The 16,388-nt window shown below is 56.8% G+C and overlaps 1 protein-coding gene across 3 annotated transcripts in view; it reads right to left on the reverse strand.

Moving 5' to 3' along the window:
• The window catches only part of ADCY3 (adenylate cyclase 3), a 110,246-nt gene that overhangs the window by 11,108 nt on the left and 82,750 nt on the right, over positions 1-16,388 (reverse strand). For all 3 annotated transcript variants that reach the window (XM_077152283.1, XM_077152282.1, XM_077152284.1), the window contains exons 3-10: positions 11,803-11,933; positions 11,228-11,339; positions 11,000-11,127; positions 9,843-10,001; positions 9,296-9,473; positions 3,768-3,896; positions 2,136-2,278; positions 1,806-1,967 (exon numbers count right to left, since the gene is read on the reverse strand). In XM_077152283.1, the coding sequence (XP_077008398.1) occupies positions 1,806-1,967; positions 2,136-2,278; positions 3,768-3,896; positions 9,296-9,473; positions 9,843-10,001; positions 11,000-11,127; positions 11,228-11,339; positions 11,803-11,933 (1,142 nt within the window). The remainder of the gene's footprint in view (positions 1-1,805; positions 1,968-2,135; positions 2,279-3,767; positions 3,897-9,295; positions 9,474-9,842; positions 10,002-10,999; positions 11,128-11,227; positions 11,340-11,802; positions 11,934-16,388) is intronic.

Below are 16,388 nucleotides of genomic sequence, written 5' to 3' on the forward strand. Positions count from 1 at the left end.
TGCCATGCCAGAGACCCCCAGGTTCGATTTCCAGAGCCTGCCCATGTCAAAAAATAAATAAATAAAAGAATCAAGGCTACTGGAACACAGCTCAACAGTTTCAGGTACTTCCCTCTAGCCATTCCAATACACCATAAACTAAAAAGGGATATCTACATAATGCATCAGGAAAACCTCTCGACTCTTGAAATCTTTCAGCTACTAAAATTGTGTCATTTCTTTCCTCCCCTTTTTGGTCAAGAAGCCTTTGTCAGTCTCATGATACTGGGTCCCAGCTCATCCCTGGGAGTCATGTCCCATGTTACCAGGGAGATTTACACTCCTAGGAATCATGTCCCAAGGAAGTAGGGAGGGCAGTGAGCTCACCTGCCAAGTTGGCTTAAAGAGAGAGGCTACATCTGAGCAACAAAAGAGGTTCTCTGGAGATGACTTGGGCATAATTATCAGTTGGCTTAGCTTCTCCATTACAGGAGTCAGTTTCATAAGGGTGAGCCCTAACATTGAGGGCTCAGCTTATTGAACTGGTTGTCCCCAATGCTTGTGAGAACATCAGGAATTCCCCAGATGCAGTTTAATATTTCCTCCAGTGGCCTTTTAAGAGGGAAAGCCAGTGTTCTTACAATGGTCTCTAAAGTTAACTCACTATCCTCAACTTCTGCTCTCCCTGGATGCCCTCTGTTTCCACTACACTGACCTCCTCACCACTGCCCCACAGGCCAAGTCTACTCCCACCTTGACACCTCTGTCTGAAACATGCTTTCCCAGATATTTATCTGGCTCACAACTCACTACCTTCAGACCTGGACTGACATTCACCCTCTCCCTGAGGCCTGCTCTTACATAGAAACACAAACAAAACTGACGGCCAGCATTCCCCATCCCCCACCTTGCTTTAATTTTATCTGCAGTACTTATCACCACAGGCATATATGTAATTTCATTGTTCATGCCTCTATTTCCCCTAAAGAATGTAATTTCCATGAGAGCAGAGATTTGCTGTATGTTGTGTTCACTGCTCTTTTCCCAAACCTTTAGTTGTCAGGCACAAAGCAGGTCATCAGTAAATACCTGTGGAATAAATGCATGAATTTGAGAGTTAGCTAAGGCAGGTATTATCCTTCTTTCACAGATGAGTAAACCGAGGCTCCAGGAACTTTTAGTGCCTTGTCCAAGGTCTGAGCACATGTGACAGGAGACCAAGGCTCTTGACAGTTTTCCAGATTAGAACCCAACAGGACTTTGCATGCCTTCTGGGCCACAGGGAGGGAGGGATGGTGTCATCCTGCCGCTGAGGCATCACAGCAGCTAGGGCAAGGAGTGTCTTACATTCTACTAGCCCTGAGGATCTGCTGACAGGGAAGACAGGAGACCAGTCTGGCTCAAAATCCATCTTTCCCAAAAGGATCGGTCTTGGTGATAGAGATTGGGGCAGTGGCTCAGTCCCCCTCCTCTGTTTCCTTGTCCTGAGAACCCCTCTGGAAACCATCCATCCTTCCAGACCCCTGCCCATCAGCTTTCTCCACCAGGGTGACCCCCATTTGAAGCTAGTGCTCCAGAACCCAAGGGTGGAGAGAAACGGGTCCAGGCTTGGCCCTAGCGTTGCCCCAACCAGAGGCAGCTGGGGCTCTGGGGATGGAAACAGGCCATCAAGGCTACTCCAGGGAGGGACAGGAAAAGACAAGGCCAGCACCCCCATGTCCAGTGCCCACGGCCCTCACATCTCTGTGGCCAAGAAAGCTCATTGCCTTTCACTGAACTGGAGATAGGACCTCATTCTGTCAGCTCCTGCCCCTGCCCCTCCTCACCAGGGGTCGATGAGAGTCTCGACCAGGACAGTACATAACAGGACGACGCAGGAGCAGCTGAAGGCGACCCCGCTCTGCTTCTCCTTCTCCACCGAGTAGCGGGTCTCCATCTCAGGGTCCATGAACCGCATGGACAGGAGGAAGGTGTTCCTCTTCTTCACTCTACAGCCAAACAAGCCCCATGAGACGCCAACAGCTCACGCCACCACAACCCACAGGGGCTACCCAGGGCCGCATCAAGGATGACCGGGATCATCTGAGCCCCCCGTAAGGCCCTGATAGAGCACATGCCGGGGTGCAGTGGACCAGGGCACCACCGGGAACACTTACATCTGGGCAGACTCTCGCTCGAGTAGGGCCTCGTTGAGGAGCTGGTTGAGCTCATGCTCGTCCTCAGAGGCATCCACCACACGGTCAGCCAGATCCTGGAGGCGCAGCCTCCGCCGAGGATTGGGGAACGAGGGGTTGCCTGCCTGTAAGTTGGTGGGGTGGAGGGGACAGAGGTGGGGAGGAGTTGTGGAAAGATGGATGGGGAAGGGGAGAGAGATCATAACCTTGGGGACTCGCCCCTATAAGCTCTAAAACTGTCAGGGAAGAGTCTTCCCTGTGCTCCCACATGGCCCCATCCCATTTGGGTTGAGACCCAAAGCTCCAGTCCATTCTGACTTCTCTGGACATGTGGGTCCCTCCCAGCAGCTCTGCATAGTTAGGCACTAATGTCCACGGCATGGGGAGCAGGCCTGGGGGCTTAAGCCAGCAACTGGGTCCGTCAGTCCTGGCCCATCCCAATGCAGAGAGGAGCAAGCTTGCACATAGCCATTGGCACTGGTGTCCCCGGGGTGTGCACGACCCCAGCCTGGGGCTAACGGGCCCTTAAAGGGCTCACATCTGGTTCAGGTGGCGGGGAAGTTCCACAGGGGAAAGCAGTGGGAGAAGAAGGAATGACTGTGCCACCTGTGGGCTGATAAGGGGAGGGGGGCTTGTTCCCAGTGAAAAAGGAAAAGCTTCCACTCGAGGAGTGTGTACCCAGGCTGCGGTTACACAGCCAACAATCCACATAATTGAGTCAGACACATTCAAGCCACCTATATGGACCAAGGATGCATCTGTCCTTGAGCTCAGGTTTGACTCCATATAACTCATGGCCCCCAACCCCATTTTCTTCTCCAAAATGATGTGGCCGGCCTGTTCCTGGAGTTGGGTGATAATGGCTAATTGCTATGAAATGAAAAATCACAGGCATCTGAAACCATTTTTCTGCCCTCCTTGTTGGAAAGTTACAAGTCTTCATTTCTACTTTCAGTCAAGAAAATCACATTAAGAGAAAGTTAGCAAATGTCTTGGTACTCAAGAAAACCCCAGTTTATTTTAAGCCATGTCAATCTCCTTCTCCAGCACCTGCTCTAGACACTGCCCCTCCCGCAAGCCTGGCAGTGCCACCGGCCCGTGGGGGACGCCCAGGCCAGGCACAAGCACTGCTCCAGGGGCTTCCCAGCCAAACTGCAGCAGTTGCCTGCGTCAGGGAGTACAGTCAAGGAACTAGTTAGTAAAGGTCATTCTGGACGCTCTCCGCAGATGAACCTTGTTCATTCCTTACTCTCTGTGGCTTTGGGAATTCCCTGGCTGTGCACGGGGCTTGTGGGGTTTGGACCTACCCAGAGCAGTGAACTCAGCCCTGGCGTCTCACTCCAAAACCGTCTCAGATCTTACAGAATTTTCCAGGGATATCCTCACTGCCCTCAAATCTACAGGACTCTGGACAGCAGAGCTAGGCAGGGTCTCCGACAGCACTCCTCCTGAGATCACCCCTCCACCCCACCCCATGCAACTCATGAGGAGACAGGTGGGCAGGGGGTGGGTGACGACCCAGGTTAACGGCTAAAAAGGTGACCCAGCCCAGCCCAGGCCTCTGCCGGCAGCACCTCGTGGCACCCCTGCCTCCTGCCCCCACCCTGCACACACCTGAGCATCCTGGTCCTCGGGGTCCTCTGATGAGGAGCCGGTGGGGTGGGCGCCCCCGTTGGGCTCCTTGGTCTCGATGAGGGCAGGAGAGCTGGGCTTCGAGGAAGCTGGTGCTCCGTTCGGCAGGGCCTACAGCGGGAAGGAGAGGCCTTCAGGGTGCCTGCTGCCTGCTGGCCCCTGCCTGGCTGCTCCACGTCTGCCTGCGGTTTTCCCACCAGAGTTTAGAGGCCTCGGCGATCTAGACATTTCACTATTTACCTCCTCCTCTTAATTTTATAGCAATTTTAAACTACTGTAATTTTCCAGTATCAGTTTCTATTATTAATGATTTTCTAAGCAGAGAAAGACCCAGGTGCTCCTACTACTACAACAGTAACTGGATGGCACAGGGATTCCCAGGGGTCTTGTGTGTGTGTATGTGGAGCCTGTCAAATGCTTTCCAAAAGTCTGAATAAATTCCACAAACTGGGGCGGGCCGCGGTGGCTCAGCGGGCAAAGTGCTTGCCTGCTATGCCGGAGGACCTCGGTTCGATTCCCGGCCCCAGCCCATGTAACAAAAAACGGAGAAACAGAATACAATAAAAACAAGAAAATGTTTAAAAATGTTTCCCTTTCTTCCTTCCTTCCTTCCTTCTCTCTCTGTCTTTCCTTTAAAAAAAAAAAAAAAAAAAAAAAAAAATTCCACAAACTGATTTCCCCAAAGACTCCTGTTCCCTGATGGAATAAGGCACGCACTGGGATGGAGGGAACCCCTTCACTTCAGTGTTACTGAGTGCAGACACACTCACGCTGACCTCGTGGCGCGCACAGCCTGACGAGAAAGGGCAGGCAGCAACACAGGGAAGAAGTAAAATACACAGCACTTAAGATAATAAGGACTATGCGAAGGATAAAGTCAGAAAGGGGCCGGGATGGTTGGCCAGGGCAGTTTTAAGCAGATGGTTGGAGAAGAGAATACAGAAAAGACATCTCAATGAAGACCTGAAGGAGCAAGTCAGGCAGCTGTGGGGAGGATCCAGGGAGAAGGAAGAGCCCGTGCACAGGGCCTGGGGCAGGCGTGTGCCCCATGTGCGGGACCCACGGCAGGGAGGCCCAATGGTGCCTGAGCAGCGAAATGAGGGGGACTGGGGCGCTGAGGACAGGGCCACAGGGGCCTGACTGCATAGGGTCTGCCGGACTGGAGACCGATAGAGGGGGTTGGCGGATGGGGTGGGGGTTTGGCTTGGGGGGGGGTTGGCGGGGGGGGGGGGGGCTTGGCCAATGGGGAAGTCGCAGTGATAACCCAGGCCCGCAATGATGGCCGCGCAGCCTGCGATGGCAGCCGTGTGGGCGAGACAAATGGGCTTAGAGCCCTCGCGGGTAGAGCCAACAGAACTTGCACACGAATTGCAAAGGGACGAGGCAAGGGTGACGGGGTGGAGGGGCCAGGGACCGAGATGACTGCGGGAACAGCAGGCCGAGTGGAGAGGAGGGCCGGGCTGGCGTGGACCCGCGCACTGGCGATGCTGCCGCCCAGCTGGACGGAGAGACCACGCATGCGCGCTGTGGGAGCGGGGGGTGGGGGGCTCGCCCCGGGAGAGCTGGTCCGTCCCAAGTGGCATTTACAACAACGGGCTGAGGAGAGCAGACGAGATCCGCGCCAAACTTGGTTCAGCTAGAAGGAGGACGGGTGTCCCAGGGCCCTCACGGGGAAACGTCTCAGAAGCTCCTGAACACTCTGGGAAGGATCCACTGTGAAAACGCTCACATTCCTCCTTATTGCTTTATCAGCCAATCCACGGGGAGAGATTTCTGCCAGTGATATCCTGTCCCTTCCGGAGACCAATTCATCCTTTCCCTTCCTCCTTCCCCAAGGCATTCACGTGTCAACACTTCTGACTCAATGACCGGAGCAGGTCAGGGCCTTGTGGCATGGGCATCCCAGCAGCTTAAACAATTTCCGGTTCAGTGTGTAGTACTGAGCTGGTTGCCTATCGACACGCACAGAGGGGACCTAACGTTGTCGCACAGCCATGTAGTTATGACAACTGTGTAATCGACAGCAGATAAGCTATACATGCTGAGAGAGGAGACCTACCAAAGCAGCAGGGAGCCCGTGCGGGGGATGCCTGACACACATGTGATGGGGCACATGTGACAGGGTTAACACAGCTGACAAGCCAAAAGCATCACGAAGCCGAGGGAAAAGCATGGGTCAGAGGTTAGGCATGAGGACGCAGTTCACAGAAGAAATTCACGTGGCTGGCCGTGTGGAAAGTGCAAGCCTTACTGATTGTGCCGGGTTGAATCTGTGGTGGACCCCAGAAAAGCCATGTCCTTTACTTTAATCCTCATTCAGTATTGCTGACTTGAGAACTTTCTGATTGTTCTAATGGAGATGTGACCCACCCAATGGTGGGTGGTAACTTTTGATTAGTTGGCTTCCATGGAGTTGTGACTCCACCAATTTCAAGTAAGTCTTGATTACTTTACTGGAATCCTTTAAAAGAAGAAGCATTTTGGAAAGAGTCCCTTTTTAGAGCCACAAAAATGACAAGTCAGAGCCCACACTGCCAGAGACCTTTGGAGATGAAGAAGGAAAATGCCCCTGGGGGACCTTCATGAAACAAGAAGCCTGGCGAGAAAGCTTGCAGACACCTCCATGTTCGCCATGTGCCTTTCCAGTTGAGAAAAACCCTGAACGTCATCGGCCTTCTTGGACCAAGGTATCTTCCCCTGGATGCCTTAGATTGGACATTTCTATAGCCTTGCTTTAATGTGGACATTTTCACAGCCTTAGAACATGTAAACTTGCAACTTAATAAATTCCCCCTTTTAAAAGCCATTCTGTTTCTGGTATATTGCATTCCAGCAGCTAGCTAACTAAAACACTGAAAATTAAAGAAATGAGATAAAGCAGTGACACACCACGGTTTCACCTTTCAAACTGACAAAGGTAACTGGTACTGGCAGTGCATGGGGGGGGGCAGGAGGAGGGTGAGTTGATAGCGTGTGCTTAAGTCTAAATGGACATAGCCTTGAGGCATTTCTACTTCTAGAAATGTATGTTTTTCAGGTAGGGGCCCTAAGAGGTTGTTTAAAGTCAATTGTGCAGAAATATTAAAAACCTGGTGTTCTAGTTTGCTAGCTGCTGGAATGCAACACACCAGAGACGGATTGGCTTTTAATAAAAGGGAATTTATTTTGTTGGTTCTTCAGAGGAAAGGCAGCTAACTTTCCACTGAGGTTCTTTCTTAACGTGGAAGGTACAGGATGGTCTCTGCTGGTCTTCTCTCCAGGCCCCTGGGTTCCAACAACTTTCCCCGGGGTGACTTCTTTCTGCATCTCCAAAGGCCTGGGCCGAGCTGCAAGTGCTGAGATGAGGAATGCCGAGCTGCTTAGCTGTGCTACATTGCCCTCTCTCATTTAAGCACCAGCCAATTGAGTCAAACGTCACTCATTGCAGCAGACACACCTCCTAGCCGACTGCAGATGTAATTGGCAACAGATGAGGTTCACATACTGTTGGCTTATGTCCACAGCAACAAGATTAGGTATGCTCACCTGGCCAAGTTGACAACTGAATCTAACTAACACACCTGGATTGCCTCAAAATGGAAGTGAAAGGAGTCTGAAAAAATAACGCCCGGGGTTTCCATTAGAAATTATGCCGGCTTCTTGGTCCGGTGAAGCATTTAACAAGAAAAAAAAGCAGTGTGGTTTGAACATAGCTGTTCGACAGCTGCCGGCTGTGCTCCTGACCAGGTCAGATGGCACCCTGGTGGACAGCCATGGCGGAGAACAAGACATCCGTGCCCTCCCAGAGCTTAGCTGCTTGGGTTTTCAGTGATTTGACAGTAAACTCAAGCAGAATTTTTAATTTGAAAATTTAATAATGGATCTAGCACAGCAATTTCACCATTATCTTGTCCCTGCCTCAGTTCCCCCACTGGAAATCCTCACGGGGGTTGTGCTGAGAACAATTCTGGACTTGGTGAAGCCCCGTGCACAGGGCTATTCAATAGAATAAGTTAACAACACAAAACCCAAGACTGGAACAGAGTGAGCGATGGAGGGATGAAAACCCATTCACTGTGTGGTGACGCCAAGGTGGTCCCTAAGAAAACCAAATCTGTGGTCATTTTTAATAACATTTTTCAATTTACTAAATATTTTACATACCAGGAATTATAAATTTCCTCTTACTCACAAAGGAGCTGACGTCTTCTATTACCATCAACTTCTACAGAATGGCATAAAAATTAATTTTTAATTTGTTCTGGCGCTATATCAAAGGTCAGCATCTAGCATTATTAAAAATACAAATGACTCATGTCACTTGTGACATTCAAATCTTGCTTCATGGGGCTCTACTTTCCATCTGGAAACCTCCTCCTCCTCTGAGAGACAGCGTCCTGCTTCCTGGTTTCCTGAAGAGCGCTGACTGTTGCTGAGTTAAGTCCTTAGCAGTTCACACTAGCAGGACTTTCAGTTACTCGAGGGCTGAGATCACATCATATATAACGTCACTTCCCTTCCGGCCTTAAGTCAGTGGCCTCTTGCCCACAGAAAGGACCCTGCCAAGGCCAGGGAGGCTGCCGGGCTAGGGCCATAGGCTCTGCTTCAGGTTCTGGCGCTGCTAGGTTCCGAGCCTCAGTTTACTCCTCTGTAGAGCAGGTATAGCAGCCCCCGTCCCACGGGGCTGTCGGGAGGATGAAGTGCACTAATGGAGGCAGAGAAGTACGGACTGAACGGCGCCTGGCATCAGAGCATTAGACGTGTTGAAAGGATGACTCTCCGTGGGTGTGTTGAATCTACCACCCCACAGGCCATCGATTTCCTTTGCGCCGCGTCACCCCGGGTCCTCGGCCCCACCTCACTGGGCTCTGCTTTAGCCACAGCTGGCGGGACTGTCCCAAACGACAAGCCGCCGTGAGAGCCACCAGCACCTTCGTGTCTAAGCTCATGAGATGGACTCATGACCGAAGAATGAAGGTTTGGAAGGGATAGATTAGAGGGAAGAAAAACAATTTCCAGATTCAGCGGAGGACAGTAAAGGGGTCAACTTCTGCCAGAGCCTGGCAGGCCGGGCGTGTCGAGGAGCCCTGAGGAAGCGGCCACCAGCACCCGGGTGGCAGAGGAGCCTGGAGCCCTGCACGCGGCCCCCTCCCGCTCGATCCTTTCTGTCCTGGTCCTCCTTCCTTTCCCACTCGCCAAGCCTTCTCCGGCCTCGGTTCTCCCACTATGAAGGTGGAAAATTCCACTCCCTTCAGGCACGTCCCCCTCTCCTCTCCCTGGATGTCCACATCCATGGCCGGCCCAGCCACCCTCCTGGGAGCCACCTGGACAACCGGACATTGCCTCGGGATCCCCGACAGTCCCCAAGATTTCAACCCAACGTGACTTCCCGCCCCACTTGCTCTCACAGAGAATGTCCAGCCCCGGGCAGGGTGTCATGCTTACTGCCCGCAGCTCCCACTCGTCTGCACGCACTCCTTCCCTTAACCCTTTCCTCTCCGCCCCCCAAGCCGAAGGCGCTGGGGACTCACCGAGCCATGGACACCGTTCTGGGTGGCGGTTTTCTTCACCTCGGGCCCGGACGCGATGACGAGGTAGGTCTCAATGCCCTTCTCATCCAGGTAATCGCAACGGCTGCCCCCGTCGCCAGGCTCCACGTCAAACTCTCCTTTCAGGCAGTCCAGGGTGCTCTGCGAGATGTGCACACGCCTGGGGGGCGGAGAGCGCTCAGTGGGGCGCCGGGCGGGGCCGAGCGACGCTGCTGCCACCACGAGCCTTAGCTCCCCGCACGCCGAGCAGGGCAGCGGCCAGACGGGCAGGCAGCGGGGCTCTGCGCTCGGGAGCCAAAGTGCCGCGGCCACACCCGCTGAAAGGGGGGAATAAAACCCTGTCCCGGGGGCCCTGCTGGAGACAGAACCGCAGCTGCCTCCGGGAGGCGCCCTGGCCCCGGCGGAAAGGCTCTCCCTGGGGCCACCAGCGCAGGTGGGGCTCGGGGCGGGGGCCCTGCAGAGACCCCCCCAGCCCGGGCGCCCCGGGCAGGGCCGCTCCCCTGCGGGCGCAGCCGAGGAGGGGGCTCACCCGGGGATGCCGCCGGCCTCCATCTTGTTGGCCACGGTGACGTCGGTGGACCAGACGTCGTACTGCCAGCGCTTCTGGCCCAGGACGCCTCCCAGCACGGTGCCCGTGTGCACGCCCACGCGCATGTCCACGCCCGTCCTGGTCTTCTCGCGCACGTACCTGCGGGCACGCGCACGGAGCTCAGGGCAGTTCTGGCCGGGGGTGGCCGCCAGCTGACCCCGGGCCCAGTGGCCGAGGGGCCTCCCCAGGCACCCTCACTTCTGTTCTCCCGCAACCACTCGCACGTGCAGCTCCACCTCACTGGGCCCCTCGCGTGGGCCAGGCCATCCTTGGTGCCGCGGACACAGGTGAACAAAGTGACACAGGAGGAGCCCACGTGAAACTGCCTGCTGGCGGGCAGTGGCATGGGGGCAAATCTGAACCCCAGCTGCTACTCTCCGGGGCAAAGGCAGTCTTTGCTTTTTTCCATGTAGAGACACGAGAGACAGGGGGCGCCGAAAGATGATAAATGCACAAAACCCTGCCTACCCTCTCCCAGGGTCCACTGCCAAGAGGACCCTCCCCTCCTAGGGACCCCAGGCCCACGCGCAGAGCTGTGGGGAGGCACAGGAGGGCAGAGCCTGCTCATAGTCCATGGGGTGGGGGAGGTGGGTAGAGGCTGGAGCCTGGACTGGGGGCAAAGCCCGGGCCCCTGTCCCACCTCCACCACCCTGACTTCACATGGTCTCAGGATCCCCCACTGTCCTTTGACCTTCTCCCCCAAGCAATGGGAACAGCATCCCTGAGCAAATTTACCTCAGGGGTCAGAGTGAGAAGAAGGCAAGAGATAGTACAAGACCTGACGGAAAAAATACCCACACTCCAGCAATGGGAGGTGAGCAGGAGGCGAGTGGGGAGGTGAGCAGGCCCCTGCAGGAAGGAGTCCCCTGGACCGAGGCTGCAGAGCCGCTCCCGGGTAGCAGGAGCCCCGTAGTGCCCAGCGCGGTGGTGAAGGGAGGCTGCGTCCCCTCCTCGGGGCCTGGCCTGAGCACCCTCCCGCCCAGGGGCCAGCCCACGAGTTCCGGACGTCAGGGCCCACGGCAACAGGCCGGCCTCCTGGGAGCCCCCACGGACACTGCTGCTTCCCCGGGCCCAGCATCCCCCAGGGCCCCACTTACGAGATGGCCTCAACCATGGCGAGCCCCATGAGGATGGAGCAGACGGCGTGGTCCTCGCGGTAGTCGGGCAGGCCGCAGATGCAGTAGTAGCAGTCGCCCAGGATCTTGATGCGCAGCTGGTGGTACTTCTGCAAGAGGGGGGCGCGGCCTGTGGTCTCGGGAGGAGCGGGGACAGCAGCAGGGCGGGGTAGGGGGGCCGGGGTGGGGGGGACCCAGGGGGGTACTCACTGCTGCCAGCTTGTCGAAACGGGCAAAGAGCTCGTTGAGGAGCTTCACGAGCTCCTGGGCACTGCAGGCAGAAGACAGCTGGGTGAAGCCCACGATGTCCGCAAAGAGGATGCTGCAGGAGAGACAGCCAGGGCCGGTGAGGCCCGCGGCCAGGGTCCCCATGGAGCCCCAAGCAGGGAGGCCCAGATGGGGTGACAGCACAGTCCCTCCCGGGGCCCCCCTCGGGGCCACCCTGCCCCCGAGCTAACCACCCCCTTCCTGGAAGGAGCACGGGTTTTAGGCCTAGCGGTCATGACTGCAGACGCGGCGCTGACCCCGAATGCCAGGCAACCACACAGATGCCCCTCCCTGCCCAGGATTTCCTCCAGGAACAAAGAGGGGTCGTAGGCGAGGGCCCTGGGCAGACCTGGGTGGCGAGGGCTGGGGAAGGCACCGAGGGTGGCAGTGCGGGCTTGGTCGCATCTCTGTCCCCGAGGAGAATGCAGGTCCCCACGGCACCCAGCAGGTCCCCCCAGTGCCCAGCAAGTCCCCGCAGTGTCCGGCAGGTCCCCCCGGTGCCCCCGGGCCCGGCCCACCTGACATTCTCGTGCCGGTACATGTACATGGTGTTGAACTGCTGCTGGTCCTTCTGGCTCTCGTCTTTCTTCATGTCCTTCAGCATCTCGTCGGCCACGTGTTTGGGCAGGATGGACAGCATGAGGTTCTCCTGTGGGGAGGCAGCGGGCGTGGGCCAGGAGCCCTGCACCCCCAAGGCCCACACCCCACCCGGACGGCCGGCGGCCCGTGACACCCCACCCGGATGGACGGCGGCCCGTGACACCCCACCCGGACGGCCGGCGGCCCGGGACACCCCACCCGGACGGCCGGCGGCCTGGGACACCCCAGGGCTGTGCCAGCACCTCCAGGCCTGCCAGGAGGGCGAGGGCCGCAGGAGAGGCCGGCCACGGGGCCAGGTCCTCAGCACCTCCCTGCCCACGAGCTCCTGGGGGTCCAGTGGCCGTCGTCCCCGCCCCGCCTGCCCAGGGAAACACTCAGGAAGGTGAGCCTGCACGGAGAGCCACCACCCACAGGCGCCAACCAGGTGCCAGAGACACAAAAGGGCGAGTGTCCTGCGGAGCGCAGGGCCTGCAGCCGGCGGGGACTAAGAGGCGAGGGAGGCGGGCGCCCAGGGGAGGGCGGCTGCAGCGGGCGTTCCCGCCACAGGGGCCACAGTGACAAAGGTGCAGGGCCAGGGCTGCACACACATGAGGAGGCCGGCGAGAGAGCCCAGAAGGGGCAGGGTGGAGGCCAGCAGATGCCCGCTGGGAGGATGGCCACGGCCGTGTCCACGTCAGCTTTCCCTGCACGGAGGCCGCAGCGCCGGCAGCCTGCCGTGTTGCCTGGGCCCCTTGGGGAAGGCTGCAGACTGCCGGGGGACGGACCTGAAGGAGAATCTCAGTGGGGGTTCTGCAGGACTGAGATTCTCCAAGGTCCAGGGGCAGAGCTGAGGTTACTGGCCAGAAAGCGACCAGGCAGCAGAGGTGGGGGGCAAGAGGGAGTGAGCGGCCCACGTGAGCTGGAAGGGCAGTGGCTGGACGAGGGCCCGGAGGGGGACAGTTCTGGTGACCAGGAGATGGCTCGGGCTGGAGGAGCTGTGTCCAGCATGCAGGCCACAGGGTTCCTTGGGGGTCAGAAAGCCATGCGGCATCTCGGTTCCCAGCACCTGGGCCTGCCCCAGGTCCCTGGGCCACTGAGAAGCTGAGGCCCAGTGAGAAGCAGCTGGCAAGACCCAGGCCGTGGCAGGGACGCCTCCTGGTGCAGCAGGACTGGACCCCCACTCGCCGCTGTGCTCGGTGGCCCTGGAGGGGGAGAGCCCGGCTCACCCTGCCTTCCAGGCACCTGCCCAGGCAGAGGCTCACAGCCCTCTGTGGAGGCCGAGACTCACTAGGCCAGGGGGACGGGGGGGCCTCACCATTAGGGGCAGCCCTTCTGCTCGGGGTTCCCCACTGGCTGTCCACTGGTGCTGCAGGGAGAGCTCCCCTCCCCTCTCTGTCCCTTTCTTGCTGCAAAGGGACTCACACCCAAGAACAAGCGGTCCCCCTCGGGCCCTCACGGCTCAGCCTGCAGTGTGTCCGGCTGCTGCTGTGATTCTTCCATTTGCAGGGCAACACCTCTTCCACCGCTGAAGGCCTCGTGAACCCCAGGATCCAGAGGCCCCAGTGTCCCTGACCTGGCCACACCCGGGTCTCTTGGGGCCTGTGGCCCACAAAGCAAGTGCAGGGAACCCCAGGTGCAGGGGGAGGCCTGAGACAAGGGCTAGGTGGAGAGGCTCTGGTGGCAGCACCTCTTCTGGAACCAGTCCCCCGGAGAAGCCCCAGCCAGAACAAGGGGCCCTGCGACCCAGGGGCAGCCAGGGAGAGTCCCAGGCAGGGAGCACAGGCCCCCGCGGGGGTCTTGGGGCAGTGCTGAGGAGGCAGCTGGGAGCTGTGCCCAGCGCGGGGCCTTCTCGGGTGCAACAGCCACGCACGCCCACTCCACACCTGGCGAGCATACGTGCCGCACCAGGTATCCTCCGTGGCTTCCAGCACCCCTCCCTCGGGATGCCCCCCACCCCCTCCAGCGCCCCCTCCCAGAGAGCCCTCCCGGGCCCCGCCCTTCACCCTCATGGGACCGTGCTGGTGCCTCTCCATCAGGCTGACCTTATTTGTATTTCTAAGTCTGACATTTTAGAAATTCCAAAGCCTTTCCTGGATTCTGCCCCCCTAGAGAATAAGCTTTAGCTATGGGTCTTCTAGAAAAATGCTCTCACTCCCCCAGAGGCTCCCTGAAATCCATTCTCAGGGCCCACGTGGGAGGCCGCAGTACCCCACTGTGCTGGCTTGAGGCTGTTATGCACCCCAGAAAAGCCGTGCCCCTCTAATCCAACCATGTGGGGGCAGTCCTACTAGGGGCAGGGCCTTCTGATTAGGCTGTTTCCCCAGAGCTGTGACCCTACCCATTCAAGGTGGGTCTTAATCCTCTCCTGGAGCCCTTTATGAGAGAGAGCAGAGAGAAGTTAAGAAAGAAAATGCCCCAGGGAGAAGCAAGAAGGACCCACAGGAGCCAAGGGCAGTTTTGGAAACAGATGTCGCCACGTGCCTTCGCAGATGACAGGAGCCCCGGATGCCAGCTGCCTTCCCTCCAAGGTCACCTTCCTCTTGATGCCTTCACAGGCATCTTCACGGCCTTAGAACTATAAATCTGTAACCTAATAAACCACCTTTGTGAAAGCCTGTCCATTTCTGGTGTACTGCATGCCGGCAGCTTTAGCAAGCCGGAACACCTGCCCCTCGGGCTCAGCCTGGACCCAGGCACACCTGTCTGGGCACCACCCCCAGGGGGTGGGGTGGGGTGCGAGAGGGGTCCCCGGAGTGGCCGGGCTGGGCTCCAGGGCCCGGAGCTGACAGATGTGCTGGGTCAGACTCCCCAGCAGAGGCAGCGCCTGCTCTCCCACAGACAGCAGCAGCTTTATGTTTTAGGAGTCATCAGAATGTTCCAAGCCTCTGACCCACTCATGGCCCCTCCGGGCATTTGTCCAAAGGAAAGAATCCAAAAGAAGTAAAGAGCTCCCTATGCACGAAGATCTTTGCTGGCGCACAGCCTGCACCTGTGGAAACATTGGACACCTGTGGAAACATTAGCCCAGCAGTGGCTAATTAAGCTGACCATCCTCTGGATGGAAGAGTACGGCCTTAGACACAGTCATGATAGTACGGCCTTAGACACAGTCATGATGAAAACTTGCCACTAGAAAACGGGAAGGGAGAAGGACAGACGTGGAACTGCATTCGGTGGGAGGATGCTGGGACAGCCGGGTGCACACAATAAAGGCAGGAGAGAAAGAGTATTGGGGGGTGGGGTCAAGAGAAAAATGCAAAGCCTTTTCAAATTTGTTCTATGGTTCTCATATTGCTTCTCTTTTTAAATATATACATATATATATATATTTTTTTTTTCCTAAAACAGGAAACAAACATAAGACTCCCAGTTGTCTCCAGCTGTGATGCTAACCCTGACCCCAGCTTGCCTATCACCAGTTTTTCTAAAAAGGGAAGAACCCCACAAGGCGCCTGGGCTGGCTTCAGACTTCCAAGTCTGCTTGGACATAAACCAAGAAAGCAAACCTTCAGCCAGGTGCCAAGTAGGAAGGAGAGCCACAGCCCATAGCCCAGGTGGGTGGCTGGCAGCAGCCCCTCTTAGGGAGTCGGGGTACAAAACCACTACCTGCTGGCCTCCTACTGCAGTTCTCACAAATCGAGCAACTCACCAGGCAGATGACCACCACTGACCAGGAGTCAAAATCATCCCAACCTTGCCCAAGCCTTCATATATCCCCTGCATTTTCACAGCTGAGTAACAGTGCCTTGGCGAGAGAAAAGACTGAGGCCTGGAGAGGTCGGGCGGCTTGTCCTAGGTTCTGCAGTTAGTGGCAGACCCGGGACTGGAAGCCAGGCTCCCCGACCCCTGGGCAGAGCCTGAGCTGCTCTTTACAGTTGTTGACAAACGGCTTTGGGCATCGTCCACCTGCTCTGGACGTTGTTCTGCTATGGCTGTGCAGGTCCAAGGGGCATCCAAACTGCACCTACGGACCGGAGATGCTGCACCAGAAGCCCAAACCTCGGGGGAGGGCCTCCGGGAGGTTCCGTGGCTCCAGACCATGCCATATCTGGCCAGCCAGCCCCGCGGGGATACCCAGTGGAGAGCTCTTTGGGGACCACACCCCAGTGGCCCCCATAGCACACTAACTCTGATGTTCTAGTCTCTTAGGCTGCTTAAAGCAATACCATGAAATGGTTCAGCTTCCACAATGGGAATTTACTCATTCATGGTTAGAGTCTGGGAAAATGTCCAAATCAAGACATCATCAAGGCAATGCGCTTTCTTCCTGAAGACCAGCTGCCGGCAAACTTGGCTCTGATGCCAGATGATAAGGTACCTGGTGATGTCTGCTGGTCTCTCCTTTTTCTTCCAGGTTTTATTGATTTCAGCTTCTTGCTTCCATGGTATACACGTGTGCTCTCACTCGCACTCTCTCACTCTGTATTCATTCCATTTATAAACGTCTCTAGTAACAGGATTAAGTTACATCCTGTTTAAGGTGGGTCAACCCTTAACTGAAGTAGCCTGATCAAAAGATCCTACC

The sequence above is a fragment of the Tamandua tetradactyla genome, chromosome 3 (assembly GCF_023851605.1).
Source record: "Tamandua tetradactyla isolate mTamTet1 chromosome 3, mTamTet1.pri, whole genome shotgun sequence".
Classification (NCBI taxonomy): domain Eukaryota; kingdom Metazoa; phylum Chordata; class Mammalia; order Pilosa; family Myrmecophagidae; genus Tamandua; species Tamandua tetradactyla.